The 26,309-nt window shown below is 38.1% G+C and overlaps 1 protein-coding gene and 1 long non-coding RNA gene across 2 annotated transcripts; both read right to left on the bottom strand.

Annotated features, from left to right (window-relative positions):
* Positions 1-2,593: 2,593 nt before the first annotated feature.
* LOC122311969 lies at positions 2,594-6,821 on the bottom strand. The gene is made up of 3 exons (XR_006242918.1): positions 6,561-6,821; positions 5,406-5,444; positions 2,594-2,930 (listed from the first exon to the last, which is right to left on the bottom strand). It is a non-coding gene; the product is annotated as an uncharacterized LOC122311969 (long non-coding RNA).
* A 9,857-nt stretch (positions 6,822-16,678) lies between these two features.
* On the bottom strand, positions 16,679-19,993 carry LOC122311960 (pyruvate dehydrogenase E1 component subunit alpha-3, chloroplastic). The gene is made up of 3 exons (XM_043126763.1): positions 19,454-19,993; positions 18,170-18,950; positions 16,679-17,237 (listed from the first exon to the last, which is right to left on the bottom strand). The coding sequence occupies exons 1-3, from the start codon at positions 19,691-19,693 to the stop codon at positions 16,960-16,962; spliced, it is 1,299 nt and encodes a 432-aa protein (XP_042982697.1). The 5' UTR covers positions 19,694-19,993; the 3' UTR covers positions 16,679-16,959.
* Positions 19,994-26,309: the final 6,316 nt, after the last annotated feature.

The following is a 26,309-nucleotide window of genomic DNA, read 5'->3' as shown; positions in this document are numbered from 1 at the left end:
GGCTCGTATCTAATATCCCAAACCCGTTCCAATTTATTGCATGCACCATGATCTCCCCTAGGGATCATCCGCACGCTCTGGCTCTTGTGCCACACCGCAGGTAATGACTACGCATGTGACACCTAAACGAGCGATACCCAGTTCTCGCGCCCAACGTGTACCTGGACCAGGCCATCCTCTAGTTCCTACCACCCTAGGGACCACGAAATCGACACAACAGCGTTACCGTATCGTGCGATCCGGCCGTCGCCTAACGACAACCCAGAGGATGTCATTCAGTATTATCCACTCCTAAGTGACCAGAGGAGCTCCACCGAGATAATACATCATCCCGGGTTGGGGTCGTGATACACACGCACCCGAAAATCCATTTACGCAAATAACACCGATTTTTCTCAAAAGAAAGAAAAGAAAGAAAGAAGAAAAGAAAGAAAAGAGAAAGAAAAAAAAAAGGAAAAAGGGAAAAAGAAAAAGAGAAAAGAAAAGATGGAGAAAAGAAATGAGGTCCAATCCTCACCTCTGGAGTCCAAAAACTGATCCGACGAAAGCAAATATAAAACTATAAAACGACTAAAATAAATTAAACATCACATCAAACTAAAATAAATCCAATTAAAATACAATAATTTAAAATAAAAGAACTAATATATTAATTAAATTAAAATACTCTTTCAATAAAAATACACGTAAAAACGGGGTATCACATTGGATATGAACCACATGATTTTATTTATTGATGATTTACTTCATAGAAGTTTTGGATCTAATGGTTTGATCACAACCAAATTTCTTAGTGCTCGATTTTGGAGAAAAAGGTGAAAACCGATTGTGTTGAGTTTGATTTTGTGAATTTTGTGGTTTTGGCTTAATGATTCAAAGCATGATAGTTCTTAGGAATGTTTTATGAATATATTGAGAGTATATTATTGAAATTTTGGAGTTCTTGGAGTTTTTTTGAAAAGTGATAGATGATGAACATCAATGGTTGTTCTTAAGGTCAAAATACTTGAAGTTTTATTATGAAGAAAGTTGTGATTTTTATGATATAAGTTTTGATGTGAACCCCAATCGACTCGCTTTGAGACCTAACAACAATATTGGAAAAACAAACCCAATAATGCCAAACTCAAGTCTATGGATGGAGAATTTAGACCCGTTGAGATCTCGTTTCAAGAACCTAGATTATATTAAAATCTAGACCCAATGAAATCCCGTCTCAACAACCCAAATTACAAGAAGGAATGCCACAAAGGTTGTGATTTACCTTTGATAAGTTCAAGAGTTCAATTAAGAACAAGAGGAGAAAACTTACTCACAATGAAAATTCCATAAAAATGTCTTATCCTCTCAAATGAGGCTACAAGTGGTTTAAATAAGATCCCCAAAACCCTAAGTGAGTCGGGGTACTGTAGCGTGAATAGTGCCCAGGCTACAGTACTTCTAAAACCCTAGTTTTACTTTAAATAATAACTTTCCAAATATGCCCTTAGCCAAAATACAAGACCTTCCCAAAAATCCTAGTTCATTAGAAATAAGACATATGTGTGGGTTGACATCCTCAAGCCCACTTATTCTAAACTAATAAAATAAGCTCTTTTAATGAAATAAATAAGTCTAAAGCCTTCAATAACAATAAGCCCAAGTCATGTCTTTTGTAGTGTATCATGTGAATGAAAACTAGATCTCCTCCTCTCAAGCCCATCTTAAATGTTGAGCTCTTGCTAAACACATCTCAACTAGATTTTACCAATCCTTGCATAGCTTTCTTCATCTTCGTAGCTCTTGATCTTGTAATTGCCAATTCTGAAATTTGTAAAGGATTTTTACGACTTGGCCTCACCTTGGGGCCCATCAAGTTTTATTGGTTGTTCTAGAATGTTATTTAAATATAGGATGTGATTTTTGTATATTGCATATTTCGGTTTTAGCAACAAAAGATAGGGTTTGGCCTATACATGTTTCAGTCTATGCTTGTTTGACCTGGTTGTGTTATGTTTTAAAATTTTCTAATTAGATATTTAAACTTGGGACAAAATTTACATGAGGAATGTAAATTTTGGCGAGTTTTGAAGTTAGGATAAGAAATCATTAAATTAGGATAAAATTGCCATTTCTCCACATATAGAGGGGTAAAATGATAATTTTACTTTAAGTCAGAGTTTTAATGTTTCTAAGTTTATTAGTGAGGAGTTTATAATATTTAGAAATCTCTCCATATAGTTTCTCATTTATTCATCATGCTATGTTTACTATAAGTTAGCCTTTAATTTCTTGTCAGGATATTTTGTATATGTGTTATTAAGAGAATAATTATTCATATGTTTATGATCTTATACATGCCATACTATGCTATGCCATGAAATATATATATGTTACCCATTCTACTATGTCATGAAATGTAGATATATTATACATTATACTACGTCACGAAATGTATATCTATTACACATTATATGTGAAGCCCCTAGACCCCGCTTGGGATTGGACGGAGACTGAAGCATTGAGACATGTAACTTAAAACTACATACCCCTGTTCTTGATAGATAACATGCAATGCACCTACTATATTTCAAGCAGTATGTAATAATCATAGTGGAATAAGTCATTTTATAAAAATGTTGTACCAAAATAAAACTCATATCCCAACTCCATTCATTACTCTAAATCATACCATACTTGTTCCAAGCTCATCAAAGTAGGTATAAACTGAATTATGCATCATAGTAATGGAGTATCAAACTCCTTGGCACACCTCAATGTAATAGATGTTATCTTCAAAGGCGTTTAACTAAAGGAAATTATTAAAGCATCTTTCTAATTTGTGCTATCTCCAAGTAAGACATGACAAAATACGTTCTTTTCTCTGAGTCGAGCTCATCCTTAGACTTGATCATTATCTTGACTGGCTACTCCCGGCCTTGCTAAAGGTTCTACCATTCCAGAAGGAATAGTAGTGGAAATGACCACATTGACAATAAGTTAACAAAAAACATACACAGAGATAACATAATCATGTACAAGGTAAACCATGAATATGAATGCATGAACATGTAGTTTGGCCAAAAACACATTTTTGTCCCATATGTATTCTTTCGTTTCAAAAACATTGACCTTGTAACTATGTATCAAAGTAACAATGTAACCATATTTACTTACTCAAAAATAAGTAGCACAAAAGCTATCCCAAGTGCAGGAGGATGTCGTGTAATAATTAGGAATAAAATTCTTGAATTGTCTTCCCGAAAAAAGTTGTTTAAAATAAAACTTGTGTAAATGTAAAAATATTCACAAAAATGAAATCAAAGTGGTGATATGTAAAATGACTGAAAGAGTGCACTAGAAATGAAAAGAGCACTATGGATTAGATTCATATTTTTAGATTTTTGAGTATCGAAATTGAATGTAAGAGACTAACAAATTAAAGTTAAGAATCAATAAATCAACTAAGCTAAACAATCTTAATTAATCAAACAATTAATTAATAAAATTAAAATTATTTAAGTTCTAATTAACCTTTAATCAATCTAATATGCAATGAAACTAAGAGATTAATAAAACTAAGCCAAGAACTAAGCTAAATTAGAAGATAATTGACAAAATATGAGTTGAAAGTTGAAAATTGAAATTCCTAAAAATAAATATTTTAGGGTTCATCATTGTATTCAAATCATAAAATTCTCAAAATCAATCAATGACAATTGTAATCACGGTTAAATAGAAGTTTAAAAGAGCAAGAAAAAAAAAATTACATCAAAATTAAATATGCAAGAAATAGAATACCCAAAGCAAAAATGATTCCAAATTAAAAATCTCAAAAATACACCATAAACTTCAAACTGAAATTAAATAAAAATTAGAAATTGGAAAGAGCAGGTCAAATGAATAGAGATGGAGGCGGGAAGTGAGAAGTAATGGAGGAGCCTAGGTAGCAACAATTGGACCCCGAGGAGTTCTTCAAGTGGTGCTGTTGAGTGCTTCTTCTGAGAAAAAGTAAAAAAAAAAAAAATTTCGTTCTATCTGTGTTATGTCTCCTTCCAAGACTCCAACGTCTGAAAAATTGAAAATTCATACTTTCGTGTCGTTCCCTTCGTAAAACCAAAAGTTCTGCATGCGTAAAACTCTTGGATTTTATTTTTTCAAATGTCAAACTGTGCTGTCGTTTCTCTCCAAAACCCCCACATGCTACAACTCACAACTTTTCATCAAAACCAAAAAATAGCTTGGGTCTGGTGTGCCTTCTTTTATCAAAATTACCCTCCAAACGCCATGCCACCAAATAATGCATGCTATGTTGCGTTTTGTGAGAAGCCAAACTGTGTAGTTTTTTTCTCTTTCTTAATGCTGTGTGTTTCTTAGTCTAAAAAAAAAAAGAGAAATTAGAAAAAAATAAAATAAAATAAAAAGAAAGAATAGAATAAAAAAAATGTGTTGTGCATATAAATAAATATTGTTCAATTAAATCACAAGTTCTAAAATTAACCATAAACCATGCTATTAATCAATTTAAATCACAACTCGGATTAATGCATCTTAACCATTTTTTCATCTAAAATCAATAATAATATAATTAAATAATTCAAATATATGGATTCTAGATATATAAAATATATAATAATTCAGGTCAATCACATATAACAAAGTAATATTTCTTATTAATGTCTTGTCATATTTTCAATATAAACAATGTGAGTGGATATCTTAGGGATCCCCTAAGCATCGTGGGCTCCCTGCTAGTTATCACATCACATTACCGGCCCTCTTGACCGGGTGTGAGTATGTCAGAGTCCATATGATACTGCAGTTCACAATTCACCTTCACCATATTTACAATATGATACGTCAGATCGTAACGCCTTCACCATATTTCCAATGCGTTGCACCCACTAGCATTAAGTGCTACTTTGCTCTGGAATCTTTTAAAAAGAACCAATTCGAAGATTGTATTTTGTCAATCCAAGAGTTACCACTCTAACTTAAGTACTCCTAAGTGAATAGAGAAGTTCTACTAGGATATTTTGCCATCATTTGGGTTAGTGACAAAAATCATTTTTCTTTCTTTTCTTTTAAATGCACAACCCAAAAACATGTGACACATGACCATTTAACTCTCATGCAACAATGTCATGTACTTATGCTATATACATCACGTGCATAGCTTTAAAGAATTAGAACATGCATACAACATATGAAAGCTCAACAAAACATATAACATTTCTCAAACTCCCAACATGTCAGTTAAGCCAACAATTTTATCAAGCAACATTTAAGCATAGCATGAACATATAAGATACAAACCATAGCATGTAACAAGTAGCAATTCCATAATCCAATTTAAGCAATCAAAATGCAAAGTTTACACAAAGACATAAATATATTGTCCAAGAGTAAGTTAGAGGCTAACTTACAAACTTTCCCTCACTTACAAAGAGTATAATCTTCATGGGCTGAAAAAAAGCAGACTAACATTAGAGAGATCCTCAATTGAAACATATAAAATCTAGCGAGAGTTTCACTTTAAACCCTTGACTCTAAAAGATTTAACATTAATTTCTAAACCTTCAACATTGCAATCTAACCCCAAGTTTCTTCAAGCTTAACAAACTTCGTCTAGTCTTCATCCTAGATCCATTTCCAACCTCAAAATATGTTTCCTTAGAAATCGTACACAAAAGATACCTCATTAGAAGAAACCTTTCATCTAAATTATTCACTTCATGCACTTGGCTTAAGGTCATACTTGAAATCATCTTAACCGAAATGAAGTACTTGATTTAACTCTAGAACAGAACTCCAAAAGTATGTTCATCCTATCAATTCACACAACTTATGACCAAATCTAAGATAAAACACCATTCAACACATGTTTGATCACCAAATCTAAAAGACTGTGACCTGATCTAAGGTACCTTCTTTTGTACTTTTGATTCTTAAAACATCAAAGTGACTATTTTTTTTTTCTAAACAATACCTTTAGAGAGAAAACCTGAGAAATCAAAATCAAACATACTCATGATCAAGATCACTTCATAGGATATCAAGTCCACATAATCCGATATACCTTTAGAGAGAAAACTCGAGACAAAATTTTGATACTTTTGAATAGATGACATTTCTTCAACTTGATTTCCTCATAGATCTTAATCGAGAAAATCGTTTCTAAGCCTAATTTGAGCCCTTAAGTATTACATTATCAAATTTAATCTTTAGGAGATTAACCTCAAATCAACACTATTCGAACACCATGACATGCATTGACTCTAGATGGTTTTATAAACCGCAAAACATTGAATCTCATACAAGAACCTTTCATCCAAACAACAACATGTTTCCAAGCCTACCTAAAGATTTGAGTACATCATTAAAGTCATAAAAATTAATATTTTTTTAATCAAGCTTAGGCTCAAACTAACATCACTAGACATATTTCTCCCAACTGAAAATTAAAGCCATAAAAACACCACAAATTGACTTCCCTCTTCTAGAAAATGCTTCCATTATTAGACTACTAACACAACTCTCCAACATTTATTAAGAAAAATAAGGAGAGAAAGATTACTTACCAATTCGAAAATCTTGAAAAGGAGGCTAGGTTTGCACTATTCTAACCAACAACTCTTGGTTTTCACCATTGTTGTGTGATATGCTATTGATTTGAATGTGGTGCAGTTGAAGTTTTGTGCGTGTGCGTGAATAAAGAGGAAAAGAAGAGACAAGTGAGTGATTTTCATGTAAACCCTCAAATCAGAAGATAAAGGGGTGTTTTTATACTAAAACTAGCCCAAACTCTTTCTTATTGCTTCAACTTTATTGCCAAGTGGATGGCCCTGGATTTTGGCTATTGCATGTTGGTCAAGTGGCACATGGCTGATGCATGCTGGCTTAGTGGCACCTTCATTAATGACTCTTCATAAATGCTCCACCAACTATCTCTAAGTTTTAAATGCTCCACTAACCACCACTGCTTTAAGTGCTATTAGGGGTGATGGTGGATGGCACACTATGCTAGGATATATGATACAAAAATATGAAAAGTATTCTTAAAAAGAATTCTCTTGCCAAGTGGCGTGGGTCCTTGAAAATTCAAAATCCTCTCCATCTTCCTCATAATTACTTTCATAGGAAACCCAAGAATACTTTGCATGTGTGCCAAGTGTCCATTTGTTGATAGGGATAGAGATTTTTTAAATCCCCTTTGCCCTAATTTATGAAACTCTCTCATCATTGCTTTAGACATTGGAACCAAAGCGATCTATATGCATGGATGCCATGTGGCTCAAAGCTTTTTGCTTTGGCCAAAACTTTCCCTATTCTCTTCATCATTGCCCTATTTTTAGAAATGTCACAAGCCCTCATGCATGAGTAGCGCATGGCACAAATCTTGCCTAAACTGAAACCGCGTGTTCCCCATATAGTCTAGGTTCAATGAACCTTTAAGGGCGTATAGGTCTTTTTATGGCTGAAACCTTAATGTGTCTCCACAATGCTAAAGCCTTCTAGCTTCTAGGCATGTGCATAGTTGCCATTTGGCAATGGCGTGTGTGTGTGTCTTGCTCTAGCCAAACCCTCTCTATCTCTCTCTCTCTCTCATCATCCCCCACTAAGATTCTTTTAGAATCCTCAAAAACTATGTGCGCCCCTTCCCTAGGAATCTCTCCCTCTTCCTCATGATTACATTCCTCTAGAAACTCCCACACTTCATGTATATGTGACACTTGGCAAACATGGGGTTGAGGCCCTTTGTGTGGGCATGTATCTCTTTGACCGAAACCTTAAAGTCTCTTTGAGACTTATGCACCATATTTTGAATCTTCTCCATGTGCCCCTCATCATCTCAATCTTCTAGGAACTCACACAAACACTAGTGCATCGGGGGGGTAGCATGTGGCTCTTGCTGTTCTAAAATCCTCTTTTCTCTCTCCCCCTTCTTTCACTAGTACCGTGGATGTAGGTTTATATGTTGGCCATATGTCATGTGGGGTAGGTGAGGTGGGCATATGCCTTGAGTATGCCGAACCTCACATCTCCTTCCATCTCTTTAACTTCTTCTAGAAGCCTTCTTGCATGCTTGCCAAGTGGCATCAGTGTGCTTCTTCCCTAAGTTCCTAATGATGGGTATTTTAGGAAAAGCTAAAAGCTTTTCCTCTTGCATGTAGGTGCCTCCCATACCCAAAACCCTACTTAGGGTTTATAAACCCTAAACCTCATAGTGGTCATATGTCACTTAGTCCCTTGGGCCTCTTAGTAGGCTTAGGCGCCAAAGGTACTAGGGATGAGATGAAGCCCGTGTCCCCCTCTGAGCGCTCACCTCATTTATCTTTTGGCCAAATTTCCAAGTGGGCTAAGGCTAAACGTAAAGAAAGTAATAGACGATGACTTGACTAGGTCTGGGTTATCACATCCTCCCCCTTAAGAAAACGAAATTGGCAAGCAGTGGACAAAAGACAATATTAAAACTAGAGGTGCACTAACTTAATTGATGAACTAAGTCTAACTCAAAACTTGCTTAGTTGACTATGGTTGCTCCCAAAAGCTCATAATGTGATTGTTCTCTATCCCTAATCCCATATCAAGACCATGATCAGTTCTCCCTCTAGATTTGCTGATGGACAACCCACAAGCAAGTGCAGCAACAATGGTGATGATGAATAGCTACACCGATGAATACCTACAACATGGAAATGATCAGATGTTTCAGTTTTGGAAGCGAGAAATAGGAAAACTTCACTCAACCAAAGAGAGAGAATGAAGAAATCTAGAGAGAAGAGCCATCTGTCATGAGATCTAGAATGAAGAAATCTTACCGATTTCGTCATGAGATTGAGCCTATGCCAATGGGGTTTCGTTGGTAGATATAGCTATTGGGGCTTTTGTCCACAGAGAGAGAGAGAGAGAGAGAGAGAGAGAGAGAGAGAGAGAGAGAGAGAGAGAGAGAGAGAGAGAAGTGATATGTTGATAGAGAGGGTGAGTGTGATGAAAGAGAAATAAGTAATAAAATAATGTAGATGGTGAATAGTAATTGTCCAAACATGCAGATTTATTGTAGCCCATACAAAAAAAAAAAAAAAAATACATTTTCCTAATCCAATGTAGAATATTTAAAGGATGTATTAGTTAAATCTTGGTTTGCATTGGTGTTTACCTACAACAATGTATGTGATTGCTCAAGGATGAGATCTAGGTTCAAATTTCCATCCAATCCAAGTCATCTAAGAAATAGAAGAGATTACCAATCTCGTGAAAGAAGTAAAAGTAGGCCACACCTTTAAATATTCATAATCTATTGAAACATTTGGACAGCCCTGCATGTTTTAGCTTATTTGAGATTAGCCTTTTTTAGGATTAACAACATTCCGTGCTATAATAAATTTTGAATTAAGTTTTATTTTGGATTTTTCGGTCTTTTGGCCTTGTTCGTTTTTACAAAACTCTTATCTCATCTCATCTCATCTCATCTTAATCATTACAATTTTTTTAAATCCCCATACAAAATAAAATCCTAATATAACTTTTTCAAATCTCAATACAACTTTTTTAAATCTCAATACAAATTTTTCAAATCCCAATACAACTTTTTCAAATTCCAATACAAAAATAATATATTCTAATAATATTTTATTTATTCTAATAATATTTTATTTAACTTATCTCATCTCATCTCTAAAAACAAACTAGGCCAAGAGTGTTTTTGTGTGGGGTTTTGATGTATTGCCTTTGCGCCTGCTACTTCTTCAAATATTTTTATTTTGGAAAGACGACATTCATAGTCATGCTCTATTGGAAGACCCATTTCTTCAATTAAGTTTTTGTGTGCTACAGTCATAGACAAATACTACTGAGGAATTTTAACTGAAGTGGCATCCCATCTAACTATTAATTAAAAAAAAAAGAGTCCCAAATCCCCATACCACTTTCCTCTCCCTCACTCCTTCTGACTTACTTGCAGATAAACACAAGCTCATCGATTAAGGTTTTTGATGTTTTTTTTCTTCTTACATGCAAATAAAGTTAATTTGAAATCCACTCTCCAAGAATCTCAGACCAAGATGAAGTGGATTGAGAATGAGCTTAAAATCATAGGAATAAAATCTGAATTGTAGTTGCAAAGCTAATCGATGAGCTCGGTGCTTCGAAACAAAACCAGGAAAAGCTGATGGCTGACCATGAAAAGGTGTTTAAGTTGTTAAAGATGTATAAATCATATGAAATTTTTTTTAAAAATACCATGAATGGTTCTGAGCTAAAGGTCACATTTTGGAAACAACTTTTGGAATAATTCAAAAAAATGAAGGTTTAGCTCTAGAATATGGCACATCTTCATGATGATGTTTTGGCCAGTAAGAATGATCTTCATGCAACCAAGTTTGAAAAAGAGAGATTGGAAGCATCATTGCATCTAATATTTGGAAAATGTAAAGATTTTAGGATATAGAAGAATTTACTAGCTGAAAAGATCTTTGTTTTAGAGGAATGTAAAAGTAAAAAAGTCGCACTAGAAGAAAAGGCGTCAGGAAGCTGAGTTGAAGACCAAGCACGACCAAATCAAGAAAGCAAATAGACAATATCAGCAGAAGATATGACTACTTGAGGAAGAAAAAGATCAGTGTGTAACAAAAGCTCAAGCCTTTGAAGAAGAACTAAAGCTGATGAAGGAAGAAAAACATAATCAAAATTTAGAGAGAGTTAGGTCCTAAGGTTCCTAGCTTTTCTATGCTGAGACCACAACAAACTCTAAAGGAGATAACATAACTTGGCAACAACTTCAACTTCCAGAGCCCATAAACCACATGGTGAAGAAGAAGATAGAAGCCTAGACAATAGGAAGAGTGATAATGATAAAACTGTTGAATAGTCTGTACTTATCTCCTATCTTTGTACTTATCTATTTGTAACACTTTTCTCTATAAATAATAGATATAGCTTTGCAGCATGTATGAAAGCCAAAGTTTCTCAATGCTATGATATGGTATTAAGAGCCTAAAGACACACGTCCTCCTATTTCTTCCTCCTTAGAAATGTCATCTATGTCCTCTCTAAGTCATCCAAACCCTAAACTCACCCTCACCACTCCTCACCATATCCAAGTCAAACTCACAAAAGACAATTATCTACCCTGGAAAACCCAATTAATGCCATATCTTCATGAACATAATTTGTATTACTATGTTGATTGCCAACTCCCTCCACCTCCTACACACATATCTTCTTCTTCCTCCTCTTCTCCCCTGCCAAATCCTATGACTCCTGGTTTGCCCAAGACCAGATTATTTTAAGTACCTTTCTCTCTACCTTATATAATTCCATTCCCAATCAAGTTGTTGGCATTTACAATTCTCGGGACCTCCGGCTCACCCTAGAGCGCATGTTTTCCACCACATCCAATACCCTTGTCATGCATACTCATTTTCAACTAGCCACTCTGAAAAAAGGTGGTCTCTCCATCCAATATTACTTCCAAAAAGTCAAGAATTAGCAGATGTTCTTGTTGCCATTGGTCAGTCGTTAAATGACTCAGAAATCTCTTCATATATCCTTGTTGGACTCCCATCTGAATATGAGTTCTTAGTCACCTTTATCACTACTCGATTAGAACCCATTTTCGTGGATACTCTATTTGGTTTTCTTCTCCAACATGAGTTATGACTTGAGCAACTATCTGCCTCATCCAATATTGGCATCTCCTTTTCCAATTTCACCAATCACTCTTCATCAAATCTAGGATGTGGTTCCCACAATCTCAATGGTTTCTTATATTGTGGTGGTTACTCAACTGGGTGCTCTCAAGGACGAGGGCATGGCCGTTTCGGCTCCAAACAATTCTCTACATCTTAGTCCACCAACGGTTTCTCCTCCAGGCCTTACTGCTAGATTTGCCACAAAGTCAATCATGTGATGCCATCTTATTGGTATCGATTTGACCAAAATTTTGAAACGCCCAGTTCATCACCCTCGCATGGTTACATATCCACAACAACACCTCTAAAGAATACTGAATGGTGCCTGGCCACTAGCACCACAAATCATATCACCTATGATTTTGAAAACTTGAAACCAAATTTCGAGCAATATACTGGCCAAGATCAGGTTTAAGTCGGTAACGATCAAGGTTTGCAAATTTATCATACTGGTTCCTCTACTCTATTCTATTCTCTTTCTCTACATCTTTCTTTCTTTGTAATATTCTTCATGTTCCTGCCATTCGTAAAAAAAATTTATTTATCTATCAATTCACTAAATACAACGTCTTTTTTGAATTTCACCCTAATTTTTTTTTTATGTCAAGGATCTATCCTTGGGAGCCACCATTCTCAAAGGCAAGGGTAGCCATAGCGTGTGTCCCCTCACCAACCTTTCCTCCAGTCTTCGACGTCCTTCAGCATCTCTTAGTGAACGTGTGCCCCTCAATAATTGGTGTTGGGGGGATTTTTTCCTGAGGCCTCAAGCTCAAGGACACAAGCCCAAACTGGGTGTCAAGAGATTTTTTCCAAGCCCCAAAAGGCCCAGGAAGCCAAGTCCAGTGCCAAAAGGCCCACATCTGCCAATCCATTGAATGACCTGGCCAGAGGCTCTTGACTCGTATGAGTTGGGAATAGGGCCTTGGACCGGAAGATGGGTCGTTACTCTAAGAACACGGGAGGCTATCTTGATGAACAAAGGAAGAAAACACAGCATCTTGACAAGACTAAACTCTAAGGCAACACCAAAGAATCATGCCGCATTAAATGCACTCACTAGAAGATTAGGTCGAATCAATTACCTCACTCAGAGGGTCACACCGCATTAAATAAGGCCTGGCGGAAGGGACTCACGAGGACACCCTTCCACCTAGCCACAGGGCATGGCTGTCTGGCATTTGAGGTAGGGTATAAAAGGGATCGAAGGGGGCACTACAAAAAAACTTGCTAGCGTAAATTCCTTCTTTCCAGCATTATCTAAAAGAGATTAATAACTTAGGCATCAAAGGCTGCACCGGCCACATCAAGGCAACCTCCTGCCAATTTCTTCTATGATTACAGGCCTCCCAGATCGAAGACCCAAACTGCTAAGAGCTTGGTCCTTAAGTATATGAAATCTAGGTAAGAGGAGGGAGACAACAATAAACAAAAAGAGAGGAAGAACATGCAAGATGAACTGAGCAACCTCAAAGGGAAATATGCAGAAATTATGAAGAAGATAGACAACTCGTCATAAGTGGACCAACTATCGTCAGCACGGGTCTGCGATACAGCACAAAAGTGATGGCGATTCCATTGCCACCAAAGTTCTAGATCCCCCCATAGAGGTGTATGTTGGGGCCCAAGACCTAGTGGAGCATTTTGAAAATTTTAAGGCACATGTGACCCTATATGGGTTTCCCGAGGAGGTGCCTTGCAGGGCCTTCCCATTAACTTTAAGAGGACCAACAAGGTTGTGGTTCAGTTCCTTGATGCCCAGCTCCATAGGGAACTTTGAAGAATTGGCCCGCCTGTTCCTCACCCACTTTATGGCTAGCAGGAGAAGAAGGAATCTTGTGTCGTGATTTCTCACCATCAAGTAGAGAGAAGATGAAAGTCTAAAAGCCTACCTAGCAAGGTTTAACAAAGAGTACAAGACGATAGAAGATTAAGACGACGGAGTGTGTCCTCGACATTGATAAAGTTATCCGCTTAGTCCATGAACTCCAGTAGGGTTGTGGGGGTTCTCTTTACCAGCTTTGCCATGAACGTGGACCGAGGCCATACTCCTTCCTAGAGCGAGTAAACCGAAAGGGGAAGGCCCCGGCCAAATGCCCCTCCAGCGAAAAAGCTAAACGGAAGCAACATGAGGTAAGAAATGAGGAGCCTTCGTCAAGGAACACAACATACCTACATGACCACTTAGCATTCACCATCCAAAGGGACAAGCATCGACCTACTCAGGATAATGACTCGATGACGTGTCGCTACTGCACCTACCACCAATCAACCACCTATAACACGGGAGAATACTGTTCGCATCGGGCAGACCAAACTATGCCAAAGCACCCCTCATTCTGATGAGAAGAGTAGGTATGGAGGGGGGCGGTCCCCAAAAAGAAGCCCCAACAGGGGCTACTGGTGAAGGAGAGTAGAAAGCTGGAGGAGGAGCAAGGTCAAGCGAGAACCTCTCTGCACGGTCCCTCACAGCAGCCACACTGGGAGATGCCCCTAATGGAGGAAATCAAAACAATAGTAGAGGGTTTTACTACCAGAGGAGCAATCTCATTCAGAAGAAAGGCACACACCAAGGAGGCCGACTACCGAGAAGTCTCCACCCTACCAAGTACACGAGGGGCGAACCTGCCTTGGTGATCTCCTTCAAGGAAGCTGATGAGGAGGGAGTCCTCTACCCGTATGACGATGCGTTGGTGGTGACTATGCAGATCACCAACTTCACCATGAGAAGAATTCTTAACGACAATGGCAGTTCGGCTGCCATCCTATTTTAGGAAGCATTTACCCTCATAGGGATATACATCGCCCGACTACAATTGGCCCCAATGCTGTTCAAAGGTTTCTCCAAAGAAACAGTCCAATCGCCAGGATGATCACCATGTCTGTCTTAGTGTCTTAGTAGGCAACACTCCTTGCACATCCCCTGTTATGGTTAATTTCTTGGTGGTAAAGGCCCCCTTCTCTTACAATGCCATCATCGACCGACCGACCCTCATTAATCTAAAAGTAATCACCTTCACCTACCATCTGAACGTGAAATTTCCAACTACCCAAGGGATAGGGGAGATCCGGGAAGAACAAGCCTTGGCGCGTGAATGTTACATGCAAGAGTTGAAACTGAAGCCCAGTGGGATGACACACAGCACCAATATGCGCCTTTCATTAAGCTGCAACAAGCTCTAATCAAAAACTTGACATGTCCCAACTGGAGAGGGGAAAGGGGTGCATATAAGAAAAACAAAGAAGCAACATGGTCCCCCTTGCAATTTTGTAAACTTCATTCGATGATGTATAAACTCTATTTAATGAAAAACGCTAGTCTTTTTTAGGAATGCAATTAGCAAATTTCTATCAACAAATATCTCTTTTAACGTCGAATTTTCACCAACTGATTACCTCCCCGCGAGACAATAAAGAGATGGGTGCAATGCCGAAGGCTGCTTTATCCCTCTAGCTGGCCAAAAATTTACTTTCCTCGTGAGCGTCTATAGATGGGAGCGGGTCTAGTCAAATACACTACCAAACGGAGTACCTCCACGTGAGGGTCAACAGGCAAGATTAGCCCTGGGCTAACCCGACCTCCCTTGAAAAGGAGAGCACGACCAGCCTCGAGGCTAGCCAAACAGATTACCCCATCCCGCCATGACAAAGAGTGGGAGTGGCACTGGCCCATCCCTCACCTACCCTCCTTATGACATCAATGGGCGAAAGCAAGTCCAATCACAAACTACTTGAACAGACCACCTCCACGTGAGGGCCAACAGGCTAACCTAACCTCCCCCGTGGAGGAGAGCAGGTCTAGCCCTAAGGCCACCCAAACTAAGTAGGAGTAAAAACCATTGATCATGCTTTTGCTGAACTTTTATGGCTCCAGTCACTACTCCGTGAACTGCATGTTCTGCTGTTTACAACACCAGTCCTATGGTGTGACAATATTGGAACAACATATCTCACTGCATATCTGTTGTTTCATGCAAGAATGAAACATATGGAAAGAGATGTACACTTCGTAAGGGACTTAGTTGCATCCAAATCACTGCAAGTTCATTTCATTTCTTCGAAAGATCAGTTGGCCGATACCTTCACCAAAATATTGCCTACAACAAGATTCTCATTTCTAATAGACACTCTCAATGTTCATGAACTCCCCTTGCGACTACAGGTGTGTGTTGAGACCACTACAAACTCTACACTAACTTGGCAACAACTTCAATTTACAGAGACCATAAACCACATGGTGACGATGAAGAAGCCTATAGATATAGGAAGAGTTATAATGATAAAAGTGTTGAATAGTCTTGACTTATCTCTGTACTTATCTCCTATCTTTATACTTATCTATTTGTAACACTTTTCTCTATAAATAATAGATACGGCTCTGCAACATGTATGGAAGCCAGAGTTTCTCAATACCGTGATAGTCTAAAACCAATTCCAAAATTACTCCAATCAGTGAAGAGGGCCAGAGGTTTCGGCTCAGGGGCTTCTCGGTTTGAAATGAAAGGGGCGAGAGGGAAAGGTTCGATTTCAATTATTAAGCCACCTGAGTAGGTACAAATCGTCAGTAGAAATTTTCGGAGGAAGTAGCAGTTTCCATGTACTTATTATGATAGAAACGTTGAGATGAAAAAAAAAAAAATAACAAATAAATAAATAACAAAAGCAAAAAGCTGAGTCTGCTTCAAGACAACGCATTTTTCTTGTGAGCGCATTATGGTAGCAGCTGGCTTTACCCCTCATCAACTTTGGTACATGTGGCTGTTCGCATGGTACAACGCACAATGCATGGATTTTGTTTTAATTTCAATATTAGTATTATTATATTTTTAGTACAGGAGGTGGATCTTAATCCACAAATTCCTAATCAACGTCACGCTCCCACTGTCCCACGTATAAACAGAAAAGCGAGTGGTCCATCCTAATATTGTCTTCCTTGAGAAATAAATTCCTACCTTTTCCCACAAACTGCTAACATGAAAACACAAGTAAAAAAAGATAAACGGGGGACCTGATAAATGCAAAATTCTATAATATTTTGTTACCAACAGATTATGCAAACTGAGCTTTTGGAATTTGCTTATCTGACAAGACGGTTTTAAAAAAGGGGCAAAATCCAAAATTGGAAATACATAATGCAAACGAAAGAACAAATCCTGCTTACATTAGAAAAGCTGACACCGTTTCATAAGTTAACTAGTGATAGCTAGTAGTAAATAACTACAAATACTGCAGCCATGAACTGAAAACCAGCAGAAGCAGATTGCTCAACCTCCAAGCTTGAAGGGATTGATTACACATGAGCAGTGCCTTCGGTGAATTTGGGATCTTCACATCTATACCGGCCATCGGGTCCGATTCCAAAACCTTTTGGATCTGCAAACACATTCTCCAATAGCTGACTGCGACCTGGATGAGGGCTCTCATCTGCAAACTCAACAGCCTCCTCAACCACCTCATCAATCTTCTTCTCGATGGCTTTCAACTCTGGTTCACTAACTAGATTGTTCTCAATCAAATATTTCTTCAATGCTGTGATGGGATCTCTAGTAGCATAGTGTGCCTTCTCAGCTGCAAAAGTAGAACCACGAATTGAGGTGAAAATCTATCATCGCTAAGGATAAAACGTGATCCCAGAAAGGAAGATGAAGTAAAGGCCATCTCTGAGTACTCATCCAGTTCATATCCTTATTTAGGTTTTCAGAAATTAAATGGCTTAATATGAAAACGTAATTTAAAATACAGCTGTAATAATTTGCATGTTAGGATAACTGAAATTATAAGCAGATAAGGAAGTATGTCGAGAGTAGAGACCACATGCTTGCGCATGGCTAATCAAATTCTATATCTCTGTTGTTATTAGGGATGTATCAAATAACACAGGTAAATGGAAGGGAAAAAAAAAAAGAAAACATATGCTTACAACAACGGACATGCCAATAAATAAAAGAATGTAGAAGCCATAGGGCCTACATCATCATCAACACCTAGATAGGTTTCTTTATTTTAGAGAAATCATTCCTAATACAGTGATACCAGTTCATGTTTGAAGAATCCAAAAACTTGATTTTCTGCACTTTTGACAAGAAAAACATTGCACATGGCGACACTAAGCTACTATGGTAACCAGCATGAATATTCCAATAAAGTAAACATCCAACAAAAGAACTAGGTGCTCTATCTAGCATTTAAGTAGCTATTATAAAAACCCTTATGCTCATAATCTGACGCAAGTGATTCAATGCCAGAATATGGAATGTTTCCAATACAAGTGACATACAACCGAGGACAGGGTGGCATTATTTGAATTGGTTTAACCATACAAAAAAGCAAAAGAAAGAACAGTGGTAAAAAGCCATGGGAAAGTGGCAATAACTAGATCTTTGAATGCACAATTGCAACACATCACATTCTAGCACAAACAAAAATGAAAGTAAATGTACTGCTCATCAAAGAATAAATGGGTATCCGAAATAGGGGAAAAGAAACAAACAAATGCTCACCAGGGTCACGAAGCTCATCTGGATCAGCCAACGAGTGCCCTCTAAACCTATATGTCTCACATTCCACCAATGTTGGCCCTTCTCCTCTTCTAGCCCTTCCAATTGCCTCCTTAGCCACCTCCCTCACTTTCAAAACATCCATGCCATCAATATGAACACCTGGCATCCCAAATGCTGGCCCCTTCTTCCAAATCTCTGGATCCGAGGTTGCTCTCAAGTGTGACATCCCAATAGCCCACAGATTATTCTCCACAACAAACACAATTGGCAATTTCCACAATGCTGCCATGTTCAAACACTCAAAGAACTGGCCATTGTTACAAGTCCCATCTCCAAAAAATGCCACAGTCACATGATCACAATCTGCCTCTTTCAAAACCTCCCTCCTATATTTGGAGCTGAATGCTGCACCCGTGGCCACTGGAATCCCTTCACCAATGAAGGCAAACCCACCAAGCACATTGTGCTCACTAGAGAACATGTGCATTGAACCACCCTGGCCGCGACAACATCCCGTGGTCTTTCCGAAGAGTTCACTCATCACAGCACGAGCTGGGACCCCTTTGCTCAGCGCATGTACGTGATCACGGTATGTGCTGGCCACACAATCTTCCTTTTTCAAAAGCTTGATAAACCCAGTTGACACAGCCTCTTGGCCATTGTAGAGGTGAACGAAACCAAACATTTTCCCCCTGTAATACATCTGGGCACACATGTCCTCAAAAGCTCTGCCCAATACCATGTCTTCATAGAGCTCCAAGCCTTCTTCTTTCGTGATCAGCTGTAAACACAATTAGGCAAAAGCAGAAATCTGAGACTCTGTGTCTCCAGAAAATGTAGAACGAATTATATGTTAAGATTATTTATTTGTTAGATGCTAATATGAGAGAGGAGTGATATAGTGAAATTTTCTCCAATACTATCCGGTTAAGGCATAAATCAATAGTATTGAAAACAATATCAAGATTAAAAGAGAAAATGTTATCATCTGAGTACTTCGATTTCAAATTATCAAAATAGTGTGTTAATTAAACAAATAGTTTTAATTAGGCTTCAACCAGTCGAATATGTTAGCTTTCCCAGGTTCCAAATACCCATAAACGAGAGCAGAAACCCTTTTAAAGTACTAATAAGAAATTCTTTCATTTAACTAATATTTCTACGCGAAAAAAGAATTCCCAGAAAATCTAGGATCACATAATCGAATTACCATAAAAGCGTCAATATTTACATATAAAAATAAAAAAGAAAAAGGAATGGGGGCAGAGCGGGTGAGGAGATTACCAGATTGGAGGTGGATTTGGGCTTCTTTGCCTTGAGAACGTCGGATACCGCGACCACGGCGGATCGACGATGGTTATTAGTGTGATTGGAATTCGTCAGAGGATGGAAGCGAAACTTGTGAGTGGATCCGAGAAATGGTGTTGCTTTGAAAGGGTCGAGAAAAGGCTTGTGGTCATTGGATCTGGCGGCGGTTGTGCTGAGAGGGATGTGGTGGGCGAACTTGGTGGTGGCGAAAGACATTATTGTCTCCGTTTCCCAGCGGTACCAGCGTCGCCTCTTGTTTGGGGGCTTAGAAAGAGAGAGGAAATGAATGGAGATTGAGGGTGGAGAGGAAAATAAGAAGGGAAAGGCAGGGGGGAAGGGCGGAGGATACGAGGGAGTGAAGTGTTGAAATAACCGCCCGGAGTTTGAGAGTTGGGAGCTGTTGCGCGTATTTGGATTCACCGAAATCAAAACCGAAAGGGAAAGCCACCCAACTCCAACCAACCTTATTAGTTGTACACAATTACGGCTGCATCTACTGCTAATGGTGCCTCACGACATGCCTACAACTTTGGCCTTGTAAACTCAGTTATGTGGGAGTTTGAACAAAGTATTTTGAAATGATATTTATTAGAGTATGGGAGTCATGTGCACTCTTTTTTGTAATAAATGGATCAATTTAAGACCCATATTAAAAATAAAAAAAATAAAAACTCATTTTTTTAATAGTGCACCATTTTTTTTTTTTATTGAGTATGCGAGACTTGCATATCCTAAAACTACATTTAGCATTATTCATTTTCAATGCGACTCCAATTCAATATAGTCTCTCTCCATTTTACCCTTTCATTGTTGCTTTCAAGATTCGATGTTAGTTATTAGGTTTTGCAACAGACTCTTAAGTGATTCTGGTAGTGGTAGTGATGGTAGTTGAAATGGTGATACATAATTCTCTTGTTGTAACGCTTTAATGGAAGGCTCAAACTACATGATCTATACTCTAAAAGGACTAATCAATGATACAATTAGAGCCTTATTAGAACTTTATAAAGAGCAAGAATTTCTCATTTCTAAGTAATGTAGGATCTCCCTTAAATTTCTGACGTCCTCGTTGGGCCTATCATTCGTAGGTGGTACGGCTCAAATCCCACATTTCTAGTTGGGATAGGTTCTGATACCATTTGTAACACCCCAATAGAAGACCCAAACCATATGGTCTATACTTTAAAATGACTAGTCAATAATACAATTGGAGCCACATTGAAACCTTATGAAGAGTAAAAACTTTTCATTCCCAAATAATATAGGATTATATACACCATCTATTCTTATCTTTATCATATAGAATATCACACTTGTGTAAGGTGTTTACTTGTATCGTCGATTTGTAATGACTTGGCCAGAATTACACCATAAAAATGGTAATGATTGCTACTATAAGACATTTTCATAAAACTTAAAAGGAGATTTTTTAGTTTTCTTTTGAATTCATGGTTCACTTTAATACCCAAACTTCACATAACATGAAAGATATTATACAAAACAAAAAATCATTCTAGATTACTCAAAAAAAAAAAGTTTCATGTGTTAAATATTATCATAAAATAATACATGTTACAAAAGTGACCACACAAGGCAATTTACAAGAGTCAATCTTCAAAATATTGGGCCATTCTAAAGGCCTCAAGGACAGTAATTTGAAGAGCAATAAGGGTCTTCTCTCCTCCAATATTCATGATCCATTGATCCCTACGTTATCTACAAAATTAAAATAATTTTGGAAGTGGCAATACATGAATCCACTGCTTAGTTAGCAAGTGAATACTGACTAATCTGCCATGGTGACTATAAACACTTTTATTACAAAAGAATTCTCTCTCTAGTTCTCAAAGTAAATGCAATAATAGATAGGCATATTTCAAGGGCTTAAAGACTACATATACTACTAGTTTTTCTCTCTCATTAATATGCATAGTACTGGAACAAATTGATGTAATAACTTTAAGAGTAAAGCTATTTTCCATCTTAAATTTATCATCCTCAATCACACTTACTATGCATAATATCTTAAGTCGTCGTTGTTTTAAGTGGTTGATAAAACAAGCGACTTAAAATATGCCACATTAACAAGTGTGACTGTGGATGACAAGATTTAGAATGAAAACTAGCATTGCTCTAACTTTAATGATATAACATTCTGGTACCTCATAATTATATTAATTACACATATGACATTTTCAAACTCTCGCTATAATGTGGTATCAACTTCCACTTGACTTCTAAGTTGCTAAGCTTCTTGACCACTTGATTTTTTAGGCATACTTAACCGAGTTTCAAGTCTTCTAACTATTTATTAAATTCAAATTCCTGGATGAAAACCAATTCTCGACTACCATAAAACAACTTCATTTTGATGGAGGTGAGGATGGAACTCTTGTAAACATTGAAGTACACAAAATAATTCATTGGAAAAACTTACCCCCATATTTCCAATTAGAATGGTCTAGTTGAAAGGAAGCTGCAACCACATTCTTGAAAAGGGATTAACTATGTTTGCACATTGTCAACTCTCAAACCAATTTTGGCTTGATGCTTTCCTTACTATCATTTACACAAGCAATCGACTGCCAACTACCATCAATGATTTTTAATCTCCATACTTCAAGCTTTGTAGAAGGGAACAAAACTATCAAAGTTTAAGGGTCTTTGGTTGTCATTGCTTTCCTTTACTAAGGTCATATGGGCTTGATAAGCTGGAATATAGACCCAAATCTTATATTTTTCTGGGGTGTCACTACGGTGGTTATTAGTGCATGTCTACACCCTATATTCAACAAAGTCTAAATTTCCAGTCATTTTCTCTTTATGAAACATCTCGATCTTCTAGCCAAGGACTGAGCCTTTGCTGCTTTGCCTTCCAAGATTAATGATGAGAAGGATGATCCGTTCATCTCACCTGGAAATACCTCTATATCTTGGATAGAATCATTACATTCTTATAATACACCTATAGAGCATGCTCCATCCCATTCTTCTTATTTGGCATAAACTACCAACAACTTTCCGGCTCACAATGATCCTGAGTCTCTCCCTATCGAGAGCTTGTCTCAACAACAGCCAACACACTCATCTTCTCCATCACCTCAACCTCTAGCCGCATCCATCCATCCTATGAACACTACATCTCAAACTGGGAACTGGCCTTAAGCCAACTACATTCCCTAACTATCAATGTTTACACCTAAACTAAGCACGTCTTCTTCACCTTTTACACCATTCTCTGAGACCGTTGATTTCACATGGTATTAGAGCAAAAGTCTTAAGATCGAATCCTAACTGTATACTTTATCTCATTAATTAATTAAATATTTCAAGGGTTAGGCCATCCATTGAAGAGGAGACTAGCCCACAAGTGACAGATAGAGAGTGTTAAGATATAAAATAAATAATAAAATCTACATCTTCTCATCAACTTAAACTTTTGAGACAAATGGAGATTTCACATCGTATTAGAGAAGAAGTCCTGAATTCGAGTTCTGACTCTACACTCTACCCCATGTAATTAAATATTCCACGTGTTGAGCCACCCATTGATAAAGAGTCTAACCTACACATGAGAAAAAGTGTTAAGAATATAATACAAATAATTAACTCTACATCTTCCCATTAGTTTAAATTTTTGGGACAGGTGGTGATTTCACAAAAGAACCTAGTTACTACTTCAAAGTTGCTATTAACTCACGGTGGAGAAATGCTATGTCCCAAGGATTTCAAGCTCTTTTGTCTGATGGAACCTGGTCCTACAGTGCTCAACCATTGCGCCATAATGTTATTCAAAATAAGTGGGTATTAAAGTTAAACAAGGGGCTGATGGCTCAATTGAGAGATTTAATGCTCACCTTTGTTACAAAATTAGGCTTTAATTAACGATGTTGAATTGATTACACTGAGAACTTTAGCCAATTATTAACCTCTCTACCATACGAGTTATCTTGTTCAATAGTGCACTTTGATTGGTTAATTATGCAATTAGATATTCTACTATCTTTCTCTATTATCTAGATGAAGAGGAGTTTATGGCACAACACCAAGATTCCTTGATGTGACTTATCCAGATTGTGTGTGCAAGTTACATAAAACTTTGAATCTATTAAAATAGGCCCCTAGAGTGTAGTTTACATGCATATCCTAATTCTATGTCTCTTAGATCTCGAGTCGTGGCCTTACTGGCGGATACCTCTCAAGATCATGAGTCACCACATCACTGGTGGATGGCTCTCCGTTTTTGTATCACATTGGCTGCATACATATTTATATTATAATCTATGTTGACGACCTTATTATTGCATGGTCTAATTGCATGGCTTAAAGCTATAATGATTTTTTCCCCAATATTCAACGTTTATGCACCTCTCTCCTTTCTTCGTGTTTGTTCAAGCAACTCAAACCTCCATTGATCCATACTCTCCAACTGATGGCATAACTTTAATGCCATGGATCATTCTCATTATAGGCAGAGTTGGGTCTCTGCAATATCACCAGACCAGAAATTTCATTCTCAATCAATCAGTTGTCAGCAGCTCCACTTCTACTCATTGGTTTGCGGTCAAGCGTACCTTAAGATCATGGATTGCATTACTATTGTTTGCATTGGAAAAACATCTCAACTCATCTTATCTCATCTAATCTCATCATTATAATTTTTCTAAATTCTCACACAAAATATAATAAACAATTCAACATTTTTAAATCCTAATTCAACTTTTTCAAATTCAAAACAATAATAATATTAAAAAATAATATTCTTGGAAGAGATATTTGTACCTACTAGTAATCAAGCCCACAGTCTATAATTTAGCTAAGAGATAAAGTCAAGAAAAAAATAAAACATGTTGCCTAAAACTCATAAGAAGAAAGAGACTTATATTTCTAATAGGAGAGAGGCTCAAACTCTTAAAAGGAAAATGGTTCACAAGGCTAATTGGACTTCTATCACTCTAAAGAAATAACCTCTATAAATAGTCTACAGGAGATAACAAATTGTTAACTTGATTTACTTCATCTTCTACATACACTTATTCTCATATTATTATTTTAACTTTGGCATTGGAGTGTCCCTAGGCAACCAGTGCCTCCCCTTTGTTCGTTGTAGGTTATCCATATAGTTGGTGGTATGAAACATGTCCTTAACAGCGGCACCGTCTATGGGATCTATGCAAACTTCAATGTGATTTTTACATGCCAACTATCACGCGATCACACGCCAACCACGATTTCTTAATGTTGGAAAGGAGAGTAGAGGAATTTCGCGACTCACAAGATCGTCTCCAAAAACATATGCACGCAAGGGATGCATGGTGTCCACCCAGTTCCATCACCAGGCAAAACTTGTGGCCACCATTGACGGGTTGGTAATCTACTGGTGATACAATGACAACAGAGATGCAATGACGGTGAAGACTTCCAAAGGTAGCTTCCCGAATCGGATCACTCTGCTATGTATAGTGCAGGAAGTCAAGCACCAGGAATTCATACAAAGAACCGCCCATTAGACGCCCAGGAAATTTCAAGACCGTTGCCAGCCACGACCGAGCTAGCCAATATTTTTTTGTCACCAAAGAGGTGCCTCCCCTGGTTTGGTAGCCAAATCTGTCAAACGAAAGCACACTGCAAGTAGCACACCCGTTGGCAACTCTCTAGCCAGCAAGGCTATCAGCGACCGTTGCACAACTCGCTGGCAACCCCTGTCCACAGCACGGTGGTTCTCTACCATTGGAGCTAGCCACCACCTGCACCAAGACAAGATAGTCCCCGCCCACTAAAGTAGTTCATGTTGAGCACAATGTGTGCAAAGGAAGCACTTCACGGAGCACCATTGAGATCAACAAACCTACCGTCCGTGAGTTGCCAGGGCCACCACCAACCACTACTCGCACCACAAGAAGTTTCTGTCACTAGTGGAGTGGTTCCTCAACACCGGAAGCCACTTGCATACAGCACAGTGCGGGTAGAGGATACACATTGTTGAAGGACCACCAAGCCAGGCATCCATGCACTTGCCAACCCAGTGCCGACCACCATTTTTTTCGCTGGCATGGTGGTACCTGACCTTCCCAAAGATCCTCGCCGTTGTCACATGCTATTCTCACCAGTACACGCCACACGAAGCCAACACCACAATATGTTAATTAGTGCAGCCCAACCGTGAGCTCGTGGAGCCACCCACGGCTATGCCAACGTTCTCTATCATAGTCACCATTACCCTCATCGTGGCAGTACACCATGGTGAGCATCCTAAGGAAACCAACTCGACCACCCCAGCTCACCAAATTTTTCTGTCGTCGATGTGAAGACCCTCAACCACCAAAGTGCCAATGCTTGCCACTGAACTGCCTCACCACCGAAGATATAGCTCCTCGCCAGTGCTAGCCCACACAAACTCCACCTGCTTAAAACCTTCTTGCCATAAATTTGTACACCAAAATGGGGAGAAAGATATTCTCCAACTCACTGGATCATTTACGAAAGTTTAGATAATTTTTCTACTTTTTTCCTTTTATATTTATGTGAAATAATGGAAAAATATGATAGGAATAGAACAGATACAACACACACAATGTGCTTGGGGCGCACAATGTTGGCAACTCTTTGCATATCGGGGCCATGTATACTCTCTGTAGATCTGTTGCACCCAACAGATCGAAACCATAATTGACCGCAACACCCCTTAGCAAGCAACAAGACTAGGGCCCCTTGGTGAGGCAACAAGACTCGCACCCCTCGGCGAGCAACAAAACTGACATCTCCACCATGCAACAAGACCAACGTCTCTATGGAAAGAATATGTGGTTCTGTCACTGCCCGTAGAGGCCTT

Source organism: Carya illinoinensis, chromosome 1, assembly GCF_018687715.1.
Source record: "Carya illinoinensis cultivar Pawnee chromosome 1, C.illinoinensisPawnee_v1, whole genome shotgun sequence".
NCBI classification, from domain to species: Eukaryota; Viridiplantae; Streptophyta; class Magnoliopsida; order Fagales; family Juglandaceae; genus Carya; species Carya illinoinensis.
The sequence above is the reverse complement of the archived record's forward strand: the minus strand, read 5'-3'. Positions and strand labels throughout refer to the sequence as shown.